This window comes from Xyrauchen texanus, chromosome 8, assembly GCF_025860055.1.
Source record: "Xyrauchen texanus isolate HMW12.3.18 chromosome 8, RBS_HiC_50CHRs, whole genome shotgun sequence".
Classification (NCBI taxonomy): Eukaryota; Metazoa; Chordata; class Actinopteri; order Cypriniformes; family Catostomidae; genus Xyrauchen; species Xyrauchen texanus.
The window spans coordinates 43,923,243-43,935,608 of record NC_068283.1 but is presented as its reverse complement, the minus strand read 5'-3'; the positions used below and the strand labels follow the sequence as shown (position 1 = coordinate 43,935,608).

The following is a 12,366-nucleotide window of genomic DNA, read 5'->3' as shown; positions in this document are numbered from 1 at the left end:
CTCATCTTCCTATTGGACACTTTCATTCTTGGATGAAATTAATCATGTTTGATTGTGAGTAGTGAATTTCTACAATGGCGTCTGAAACTGAAAACTGTTGATTTTGAATGATGCAGCATCCACACCACTAGGTGTCACTGTAAGTCCAAGATTACACAAGCAAAACGTCCCAGAATGAACCTTTAATGTAAATTTCACTAACAACCTAAACAATAAGTTTTAATGCTAATGGTTTGAGAACATTTATCAACTACAGAGAACGTTGAAAGAACGTTCTATTAATGTTACTGCAAGAACGTTTGTTCTTAACTTTTAAAGAAGGTTCCACTAACAACCTAAACGATACGTTTTAATGCTAATGGTTTGAGAACATTTATCAACTACAGAAAATGTTGAAAGAACGTTCTATTAATGTTTCTGCAAGAACGTTTGTTTATAACTTTTAGAGAACGTTATCCAAAGTTCTGATAACCTTCCCTGTAAGCTTGGCGTCTGATTTGGAGACTTTAGACTTTGAGTCGCCAAACGTTATTTTTTTTTTTTATATTAAAAAAAGTTTTCTAAGTCGCTTTTGTTACGAACCACCAACACATTTTTTTATTGTATTTTTGAAGTCCAGTAAACATATCAAAATTATTTCATTTAATTTAGCAGACACTTTTATCCAATAATGTATTGTAATTAAGATATTAAAAACATGTTAATTACAAAAAAGCAGTATTTAAGTCTTCGAAAGTATAAATTGCATTTTTAATGTTTTTGAGGATCACGTTGAGTAATCAAAACAAACATACACATCTCCAGAACCAAATCTTATGACATCAAACAGAGTGAGTCTCACACGCACATGCGCGCACACACACACACACACACACACACACGCACAGGGTTGATCTCACAAGCTGGTTATTGCCATTTGAAGTTGAATGTCCTGTTCGTCCAGTATGTGGAAAGTCATCTGACCATAACATACAGTGAAACTAAGATTTATAATCTTTTATAATATTAACTTGCATTAAATGCACAATCATTTCAGAACGGGCCTTTACATTCAATGTTCACTTAATCGGTTATAATGGTAATAACAACAGCTGTTGTTTATTTGAATGCCTATACAGTAATAATACAAATAAATATATTTTCAGTAAAGTGAAATAATCATCATAAGTTCGCCTGAGGTTTTCAAACATCTTCTGTGCGATGCATGAAAGGATCTTCTAAAGGGAGTCTGATATTGCTTACATGTGAAGCTCAAAAATGGGTCTTTAAAGATGATCAGGAAAAATCTAAATGGCTACAAAAAGCACAAATTAATGGAAGATTTAGATTAAGCCCAAGCCAAATAGTCAAATTCCCACAATATACTGGTTTATCATTATAATTTCTTCACCTGCCAAATTCCAAGTCGTAGTTTATTGACAAGATTTCAGAACCCCCCAGTCTGATTGTCCAAACCCAGAATGAGTTTCATCCTGGATTCAAAAGTGTCCTCTGTTGGGAATCACTGCTCAATGTACAATTCCCCAAGATCCCAGATCTGTGGACACAACGGCAATCCAATGGTTGACTCCAGCAGGCCTCAGAGTGACACGTCACCTCAGCAGATTGTTAGTTCTGATTCTTGCAACCCCTTCAACTTCACTCCCAAAACATCTCCAGTCCACCTTTCTCCTTCTTCACATCAGTGTTCACTTGGGCAGGAGCTCTTGATACGGCACAGTGAGGTTCCCCAGATACCAGAAGATCCAAAACACCAAGCTGAGTAGGATGATGATCGGTCCAGAGAGGACAAACAAGTCCCAGTAACTGAGTGGCGCAAAAATTCCCACGAGGAAGATGATTAGTCCGGCTACGTCGAACAGGATAGCCAAGACGAGAAAGAGGAAACAGCGACCAACTTTTTCATTGCAGTCCATCTCGGTGAAATAAGGAGAGAGAACTTTAGTGCAGCAAGTTCACGGGACGAAGGACAACTGACAGGAACTCTTTCATAAACGTCTTTTAAGAAGCAGCTGATCCACATTGTTCTGCTTCCCATTTCTAAAGGGGCGACAGAGCAGGTATGCAACACTAAAACAAGTTCAGCTGCTTGCAAACGCCTACTGAAGAGGTCAAGACTCTATTTTTATGCTTCTTTTTCATCAGTCATCCACTAGAAACAATGACTGTGAGGTAAAACTGGTTTAGAGGTGTTAAACAACAGTTGCAGAGATATGCCTTCCTAAAAATGGCACACATGTCATGTTGCACTACAAGTTTTGCCAACTTTTCAGAATTATGCAACAGGCTATTAACTTATTATTAGTCACAGACAGGTAAGCACAGCGTAGTTCAAGCGGGAAGACTAGCAGCTGTACATCATCGCACCATTAGCGGGGTAACTCCTGGCCAAACAGATGTAAGCCATTGCTTTATAAGTCTGCTCACAATCTATCATATGACCTCCACCACCCCACCACCACCTGTTGAGTGCCGTCCTGCTCCAGGGGTAGGCTCTTCACCCCTGCCTCCTATCTCCAGCAGGATATGACGGTTCCGAGTACAACTTCTTCAGACCGCCATATGGGGCTCATGCCAAAGAGAGACATTACATTTATCAACTACAGAAAACGTTGAAAGAACGTTCTATTAATGTTACTGCAAGAACGTTTGTTCATAACTTTTTAAGAACATTCCACTAACAACCTAAACAATAAGTTTTAATGCAAATTGTTTGAGAACGTTTATCAACTACAGAAAACGTTGAAAGAACGTTCTATTAATGTTACTGTCATGTTAACCAGTATTGAGGCTAGGTAGCCGCTAGCTAGCTAACAGGCTAATATAATGTTGTTGTATACAAAACAGCACTGATAATGCAATACAGCTATCGACTGAACACAACAATATCCTCAACACCATTGCTGTTGATTAATGTTTTATTTAATTACATGTTTTTTCATGATCAATAGCGCTTTCGCTGGCAAGAACTTATTTCTTCTTCTTCATGTGATGTTTATTGGCGGTTGGCAAACCAGCTTATGGTGCATTACCGCCACCTATGGAGCTGGAGTGTGGAGCGTCACAAGAAAGTCTTTCAGTGGCGTTAAACATCCACCGAAGATGATGAGATCGGCGAAATTTCATCGAAAAGATGTTGCATGCCTTATGAAGAATTAAACATTAAACTTCTTAAACTTCAATATAAATGGTAAAAATTGTAAAAAATATATTATTGTTGATGATATGTTTGGCCACACCGCCCAGCCCTGTTGGAAAATACCTTTTAATTGCGATTAAACTCTTAATTTTTTTAATGTAGCACAGAGCAAAACATTGTGTTTCAAATGAGACGAGGGAAGCGCATTACAGGTTTGACAGACAGTCATTTATATTGCATACGAATTATTACAATTACGAATTAGAACGCTGGTGGTGTTTGCCCATGCAAAACTCACAACCACGATGGGGTGGAGGTCAGGACACTGCTAAGTGGTTGCTAGGGTGTTCTGGGTGGTTGTTAGGTACATAAGTTGCTTCCTAGTCCAAAAGAAGATACTTTGGCTGAGCGCTCGAACGGATGCAAGATGAAATAGCACGCAGAAAAATAAGTACTTAAATCATTAAAAGTCTTGCGGACAGTGTGGAATGCAAATTGAGTCATTTGCACACGCACTAGCCACAGTGCCAGTCTTAGCCTTTTGGGGGCCCCAAGCTAAAATTGGTGCGGATGGGAGATCCCGTCAGTATGTTCGTACACTACTTATAACTTCTTTGACAGTGTGTGGGCCCATTGGTAGATAGGCTTATCAAGCACCACTAATTATATGCTGCACACCACCACAATACTAAAAACAAACATACAGACTTCTGGGTGAAATGTGGTTTAATTTAAGAGTGTAAATCATTTCTACAATCACACTGTAAAGCGTATGGCTTTAATTCTACATGCATATTTAATGTGTTAGCATTGGCACAGTGAATGAGGAAGTGTTTACATCAGCATTTGTTTGGCATGTCAAGATCACTCATTGTATCATCTCTTCATATGTCACAATTCGTCATGCATGTCCACACATGTATACCTCACTCACTACCAAAAATAAAATCTCTATAAAAATATATTTACCTTAAAATCTTGCGCTCTTCCTGATTTGGCAACTTATATTTCTTAATGTAATTCTATGTCTCAATATTCAAGGAATAGAAAGTTCTCATCATATACAAAAAGGAGATATTGAGTAGAATGTGCACGCTGCTCTTTTCCATACATTGAAAGTAGATGGTGACCAGAGGCTGTCGAGCTTGTGATAGACCATACAAGCAGTTCATATGACCCATGGGCTGTATTCCAAGTCTTCTGAAGTCATACGATACCTTTGTGTGAGGAACACAAGCGGTTATTCACTGATAAACATCCTTCCTTGGTCATCATCCACTTTCATTGTATGGAAAAGGGCAGCTTGGACTTTAAGTGTTTTAAGCGTTTAAGTGTTCCACAGAAGTAAGTTATGCGGCTAATAAAAGACATTTAGATTTTGGGGTGAACTGTTCCTTTAAGAAGTTAGATTACAACACACACATTTGTACAGATTTGCTTTCTTCTACGGCACTGTTTTGTGAAAGTACAGTATTACGTTTCCATCATTGTTTTGAGATGGACCAAACAGATCGCGGCCACGCATGAATTCACTGACAGGCTTTCCGTATTTGCTGTCGAACCGGTTGGGCGACTCTCTCGGTTGTCACTGATGACAGGGTGTCGTAGCTCGGCTAACAAATGAAATGGCTGGACCGAGGAGGAGTTTGCATGAACGTTCATCTGTTACTTTGAAAGGGAAATGGTTTCCCACAATGCAAGACATGTTGCATGAACTTACAAATGAGAATGTGCAAAAATAAGGGCTGTACCTGAGTGTAACTTAAAACAACAACAATAATTACAATAATAATAAAACAATGACATACACTGTACACGTATATTACAGAGTGTGGACTGTACACTGTAGCTCTGTGAGGAAATGATTGATTTGGTAGATTTTCTACGACTAGTGTTGACTCGATCTTTCAGGACCTGCAACAAAAATAACAAAAATGTTCTTAAAATTTTCACTGTAATGGAAGAATATTAGTTTGCTTCAATATATACATCTCTATTCAGATGTAATATGCATTATAACTTGGTTTTATCAACTGTTGAGAAAGTGAAAAAATATATAAATAAAAAATTAGAAAGTATAAAAGAATTTACAATAAAATAATAGATACAAATATATTTATATGCACTGTATATATATATATATATATATACACATACATACATACTTCAATTTTTTAAATGTAAACAAAATAAATTAAAATAATATATTTTAAAACTAATATTTATATACTGTTTTTGTATATAAATAAGCCTCATATAAATATTATATATATACAATTAATTAAAATGAGAATTTAAATGTAAAATAAATAAAAAATATATATATATATATTAGTATTTTCACTTTATTGAAATATACATAAATGAAAGTGTAAAAGTAAAATAATTTACAATAAAATAATATATATTAAAATGATATTTATGTAATGTTTTTGTATATAAAAATGTGCCCACACATAGTATATATACTGTATATATTATATATAAACAAAAATGTTTTTTTTTAAATGTAAAATAAATAATACAAATAAATATATATATATATATGCAAAAGAAGACTATATTTTGTGTGTGTGTGTCTATATATATATATATTGATTATTGAGTCATATATATATATATATATATATATTAAAATAGATGCGTAGTTTAAGCTTAACTTGGATTTTGTTTTTCAACATCAAGCTCTTAAAATGTATTCTTGCCCTGATACAATATAATATTGATTTTAATCACCTTATTTTAACCTTCATTTTAAACTGATCTGATGTGTGAAAAAAAATGACATAAATATTCAATGTATTTAACGTCTCAAAAGGATTTCACATGAAAAAAGTAATATATGATATTATGCATATAGACTAAATGGCACATATAGAACCTCACGGATGTGTAGTGCAAATACAATGTGTTCTTTCATTGAATGAAAGATAAGTGGTTCATTTGACCTCAGTGGCTATATTTATATAAAGCAGGTTTAATGAACTCGCCTGTGATTAAAGGAGATCATCAATGCTCTGGGACTCCTCGGGCGTCTGAGGTTGTTCTTTAGTCGCATCGGAGTCCTCGAACCCTTCATTCTGATAACAGGTGAACTGATCATCCTCTGGCTTCTTCTCCTGCGATGCTTCTTCAGATTTACTCGCGTCTGACTCTGTTTCTTGGGTCGGATCCTCTTTCAGTTCACTTTCTTTGGTCACCGACTCCTCGCCTTCAAACCCTTCATTCTGGTAGCACGTGAACTCATCTCCAGGTTTTTCCTTGGAAAGTTCATCACATTTGATCATATCTGATTCGGGATCCTTACATCCTGGGAAATATGTGGATTTGCCCCAGGTGACGTTTCGAATGGTGGAAGACTTACTGAGGGATTTCTCACCTGTGTGAAAAGAAGAGGGTTTAGTTAATGTGTATATATACAGTACATGTGCAGGACAGTGCATACAGGACAGGGATCAAACACCTTTTAACCAATGAAGATTCATGACTTTTACAGTCATTCCTGATACTCGATAAAGATGTTTTATAAACATTTGATATACATGCTTTAGAAGATAAATATGACTTATCCAGACCTGGAAATCACAAATGTAAAATTAACTGATATTTTTCTATGACCAGGGACCCCAATGAGACCCCAAAGAGACCCCAAAGAGACCCCAAAGAGAGTTGTTGGGAAAGTCTAATAAATACTTAAATATTACTCAATACACAATATTTATAATAAATAAATAAAGAGTAATATATAAATAAATAAATAAGAGTAATATATAAATAAATAAATAAATAAGAGTAATATATAATATATAAATAAATAAATAAGAGTAATATATAATATATAAATAAATAAATAAGAGTAATATATAAATAAATAAATAAGAGTAATATATAAATAAATAAATAAATAAGAGTAATACATATAATATATAAATAAATAAGAGTAATAAATATATAATATATAAATAAATAAATAAGAGTAATATATATATATATAAATAAATAAATAGTGTATTGATTAATATTTAAATTAGGGCTGTCAATCAATTAAAATTTGTAATCGAATTAAATGATGTCCCGATTAATTAATCGCGATTAATCGCATATACAAATATTTGCTGAGAAAGCCCCTCATATAACAATAACTCAATATATAATGATGAAATAATTATACATAGTTATCTTTAAATATATATATGTATACATTGTGTATTGATTAATATTTAAATATATATTAGGACTGTCGATTTAACACGTTAATTCAGTGCGATTAATTTTACAAAAAATAACGTGTTAAAAAAATTAATGTAATTAATCGCACCATAATAAGGAAGATTCCTGAGAAATGCTTGTAGTGCCACCTGTTCACTCCAGGGGGCAGTAAGTGAAACACTTCAGCAGAACAACACAAACATGCGTTACGTTCTTGCATTCAAAACACTTGGAGCGCAAATCCGATCTAAGGGATCTCAAGATGTGTTTAAAGATTGAGTATTAAACTATATTTAACTTGACACAGTGACCTAAACATTTTATTTTTATGATGCAACACACCCGAGACGTCGGACGCAGGTGTAAATTGACGGTCCTTAAACAAGCCCCAGTCTGATTGATAAATTCACTTGTGTGATGGATTGATGAACTGCGAGTCAATGATTGACTTATGATCAATAAATATACATATATTGTGTGCGTGTACGAACAATAAAAGGAAGAAATGAACAAGGATGCACGTTAAGACTGAACACTGCTGAGTGAGGCACTTTTGGTTTTTTTTGTTCTGGCAATAAATCCTTGATCAGATGATCCTTGATCCTTTAGATCAGTGTTTTGGTTTCTCAGTTCCTTAGAACACCAGTTCAGAGATATTCCTCTGAAGAACTAAAGAATAAACTGCTTAATAACGTTCTCCATGAGTTTGCTTTTAGTTTTCATGACTTAAAACAGAGTTAGAATAACTGCCCTGAAATCATCTTGAGAAATGATTATTGAAACAGTCAGGAGAACGACATCGCGCTCACGTATTGGGATTTTGCAGCGTTACCGTCTATTATTGATTCATTTCCTGTTTTATTTCCTGTTTGCTCCTCTCGTTGGTTGTTGTGTTTGTTGACACTTTCAGTTATGAACATGTACCTTTTTTGTGTTGAAACAAGAAGATGTTGTTATTACTATGAGAATGACGCAAGGCTGTAAAAGCCGTTTTGGTTTGGAACCTTTTTAAGTGTACACAAATATTTACATGAACATTTAAATGTCGTTTACATTTGCACTGCACAAAAACACTGTGCAAATAATCCGCATCCTTGGAAACTGTGTGTTTTCTCCCCTCGTGTTAAGAGTGCACAGAAATAATACATTATATTGAACATAGTATGTTATTAATGTATGTTCTACAATTAATGTACTAGTTGTCAGGGTTCTGCCCTTAGTTTTGGGTTTCCCCCCCATTGTGGCAGAGCCCTGACATGCACCATGTCTGTTTTACGTCTTGTGACTCGGCACTCGGTTTGGTTTATTCACTCCGTGGTTTAGTCCAGACACGCGTGCTTGTCTGGTGTTGTGAACGCACTTGGTTTTGTATTTTCTCATTTCCTTGTGCAATGGTTTCGGTCTTCAGTGATAGCCCCGCCCTCTCGTTTGCCTCGTTACCTGTTTGATTATTAGTTTCACCTGCCTTCCTGGTCTCTCTCTCTCTCTCTCGCTCTGTCTCTCTCTCTGTCTCTATGTCTCTCTCTCTCTCACTCTGTCTCTCTCTCTGTCTCTCGCTCTGTCTCTCGCTCTGTCTCTATGTCTCTCTCTCTCTCGCTCTGTCTCTCTCTCTGTCTCTATGTCTCTCTCTCTCTCACTCTGTCTCTCTCTCTCTCTCTCGCTCTGTCTCTCTCTCTGTCTCTATGTCTCTCTCTCTCTCGCTCTGTCTCTCTCTCTGTCTCTATGTCTCTCTCTCTCTCTCGCTCTGTCTCTCGCTCTGTCTCTCGCTCTGTCTCTATGTCTCTCTCTCTCTCACTCTGTCTCTCTCTCTCTCTGCTCTGTCTCTCTCTCTGTCTCTATGTCTCTCTCTCTCTCGCTCTGTCTCTCTCTCTGTCTCTATGTCTCTCTCTCTCTCACTCTGTCTCTCTCTCTCTCTCTCTCTCACTCTGTCTCTATGTCTCTCTCTCTGTCTCTATGTCTCTCTCTCTCTCTGTCTCTATGTCTCTCTCTCTCTCTGTCTCTATGTCTCTCTCTCTCTATCTGTGCTCTGTCTGGTGCCAGTTCGTTGTGGGAGGTTTTTATGTTCCCTGTTTTGTCAGATTTCTGTTGGTTTCAGCCCGTCATTGTGTTGTCGCCCTGGACTGTGTTTGTTTTTGTTTTATTTTGATCAATAATGTTAACGCTTAATAATACAAATATTAAATGAATGAATAAGCAAACATATCAAATAACTGTAAAGAGAAAGTCACTTAAATTTCTTTAAAATGATGATTATTATTATTATTGAGTCTAAATATAAAAGTCTACTATAATAATGTCTTGAGGACATGATCTTCTGGAAGCGGATGGATTTGCATCATGTTCAGAAATGTGGATTATTTTTCACCTATTTTCACATAAATTAATAAATAATACAAAAGTAATAAATCAGTCTTGTGTGAATAATCTCGTATCTTTGTAAGCAGGTGTCTTGGCTCAGGATACGCATGTTTTCCCAGGTGTGTGTGTGTGTGTCTGTGTGTGTATTCTCACCTGTGCTTTTGTTCTTCAGGTGTGTGTGTGATTGTGTGTGAGTGAGTGTATGTGTGTGTGTGAATGCGAGTCTATGTGTGTGAGTGTGTCCGTGTGTATTTTCTCCTGTGCTCTTGTTCTTCAAGTGTGTATGTGTGTGAGTCTATGTGTGTGTGTGTGAATGTGAGTCTATGCATGTGTGTGTCTATGTGTGATGTGCGTGTGTCTATGTGTGTGTGTGTGTGTGTGTGAGTCTGAATGTGCGAGTGTGTGCGTGTGTGTGTGTGTATGCGAGTCTATGTGTGTGAGTGTGTCTGTAGAGTATGTGTGTGTCTATGTGTGAGTGTGTCTGTAGAGTATGTGTGTGTCTATGTGTGAGTGTGTCTGTAGAGTATGTGTGTGTATGTGAGTCTGTGTGTTCTCACCTGTGCTCTCGTTCATCAGGTGTGTGTGTGTGTTCTCGTTCATCAGGTGTGTATGTGTGTGAGTCTATGTGTGTGTGTGTGTGTGTGTGTGTGTGTGGAGTCTATGTGTGTGAGTGTGTGTGTGTGTGAGTCTGTGTGTGTGTGAGTCTATGTGTGTGTCTATGTGTGTGAGTGTGTGTGTGTGAGTCTGTGTGTGTGTGAGTCTATGTGTGTGTGAGTCTATGTGTGTGTGAGTCTATGTGTGTGTGTGTGTGTGTGTGAGAGAGTCTATGTGTGTGAGTGTGTGTGTCTGAGTCTATGTGTGTGAGTGTATGTGTGTGTGTCTATGTGTGTGAGTCTGTAAGTTCTCACCCGTGCTCTCTTTCATCAGGTGTGTGTGTGTGTGTGTGTGTGTGTGTGTGTGTGTTCTCACCTGTGTTCTCGTTCATCAGGTGTGTGTGTGTGTGTGTGTGTGTGTTCTCACCTGTGTTCTCGTTCATCAGGTGTGTGTGTGTGTGTGTGTGTGTGTGTTCTCACCTGTGTTCTCGTTCATCAGGTGTGTGTGTGTGTGTGTGTGTGTGTGTGTGTGTGTTCTCACCTGTGTTCTCGTTCATCAGGTGTGTGTGTGTGTGTGTGTGTGTGTGTGTGTGTGTGTGTTCTCACCTGTGTTCTCGTTCATCAGGTGTGTGTGTGTCTGTGTGTTCTCACCTGTGTTCTCGTTCATAAGGGGTGTGTGTGTGTGTGTGTGTGTGTGTGTGTGTGTGTGTGTGTGTGTGTTCTCACCTGTGTTCTCGTTCATCAGGTGTGTTTTTGAGAGTCTCTCGGTGAGTTTCCTCGCCAGATTTTTGACGCTGTGCGCGGCGCTCGATCTCCTCTCCAAACCTTCCTCCTGCACCCTGATGTTCCCGATGTACCACATCAACCAAAACCCCAGACTGACGAACAGGAGGAGCGCACCGGTGTGGATGAGGAAATCACCGTAAAACGCGCCGTGGATCCGCAAGTCGCCGAAGATCCCGACGAACAGCAGGACGAAGCCTGTGATGTCGAAGACGATCGCCATGAAGAATAACGACAAACAGCCGCCGATAAACTTCAGCTGCTTCATCTTCAGGAAGATGCTGCTGCTGCTGTCGCGCGGGTAGCGGAAGAACAGCCGTGCTCAGGTGAGAGACACACCTGGCGGATGCTAGGGGACGCCTCCGTGACGTCACAAAGAGCGTAGGGTGGCAAACACAGCAGCCAGTTTCAGGATGCATTGCTAACTTTGCCTACTGTAAAACATGTAGTATGCAAGATAAACGTTTGAAACATAAGTATGCTACATTGTTCTCTATATAACCTAAAATAAATAAATAGTATGTGAAATAGTATGCAGTATGTACTATAAGCGTTTTCAATATTAGTATGCTGTTGTTCTGACATTACCTCACGAGTTACTTTGCATGTTTAATCAAATTTGGGAAAATAACAAAACAAACAAAAATGGGCTGTTCGGAAAAGCCTACCATACTATTCATACTATTTCTGCAGTATGTAGAATGTATACTAGTTTGCAGAGTATGCTGTCTAATAACAAATGAAATAAAAACAGTATGTGAAACAGTACACAGTATGCAACATTTTAAATATTAGACTGCTATTGTTCTCACATAACGTCATTAGTTACTGTATATGCATATTTATTTAAAAGTTGTGTTAAAATTGCTAGCATACTTCTATGCTATTCATACTATTTCTGTAGTACATAGTACATGCGGTATATCATGCACCATCTTTTTTAAATAGTATGAAACAGTCAGCAAGACTAAACATTTGAAACATTAGTATGCTACATTGTAACCTCACTATTTGTGCATATGTAATCAAATTCTGTGTATAAAAGGCTACGTTTGGAAGAGCATACTTCTGCCGTACTATTCATACTATTTCTGCAGTATACAGTTTGTACACTTTGCACAGTACGCACTTGTGTACGGTAGTGGCGAGAACTCTACTACGGCGTATCCCTCCTCCTTCCGGGGTTTCGGCACCAGTGTAAAATGATCAATGGATAGGAGGAGGCGAGAACCGGCTTATCAATATAAATAATAGTTTATTGATAAACTTAAAAGACCACATAAA

At 37.4% G+C, this 12,366-nt stretch overlaps 1 protein-coding gene across 1 annotated transcript; it reads right to left on the bottom strand.

The window, feature by feature from the left end:
• Positions 1 to 3,468: 3,468 nt before the first annotated feature.
• On the bottom strand, positions 3,469 to 11,376 carry LOC127648062 (uncharacterized). Its single transcript, XM_052132652.1, has 3 exons — positions 11,026 to 11,376; positions 6,130 to 6,518; positions 3,469 to 5,053 (listed from the first exon to the last, which is right to left on the bottom strand). Exons 1-2 carry the CDS (start codon positions 11,348 to 11,350, stop codon positions 6,136 to 6,138), a joined length of 708 nt encoding a protein of 235 aa, XP_051988612.1. The 5' UTR covers positions 11,351 to 11,376; the 3' UTR covers positions 3,469 to 5,053; positions 6,130 to 6,135.
• Between the last annotated feature and the right edge of the window lie 990 nt (positions 11,377 to 12,366).

Coding starts and splice junctions, on each gene's coding strand:
- LOC127648062 (XM_052132652.1), bottom strand. CDS start 11,350: ATGAAGCAGCTGAAGTTTATCGGCGGCTGTTTGTCGTTATTCTTCATG. Junction 6,519..11,025: donor CCTGATGAACGAGAACACAG/GTGAGAACACAC, acceptor CTTTTCACACAG/GTGAGAAATCCCTCAGTAAG.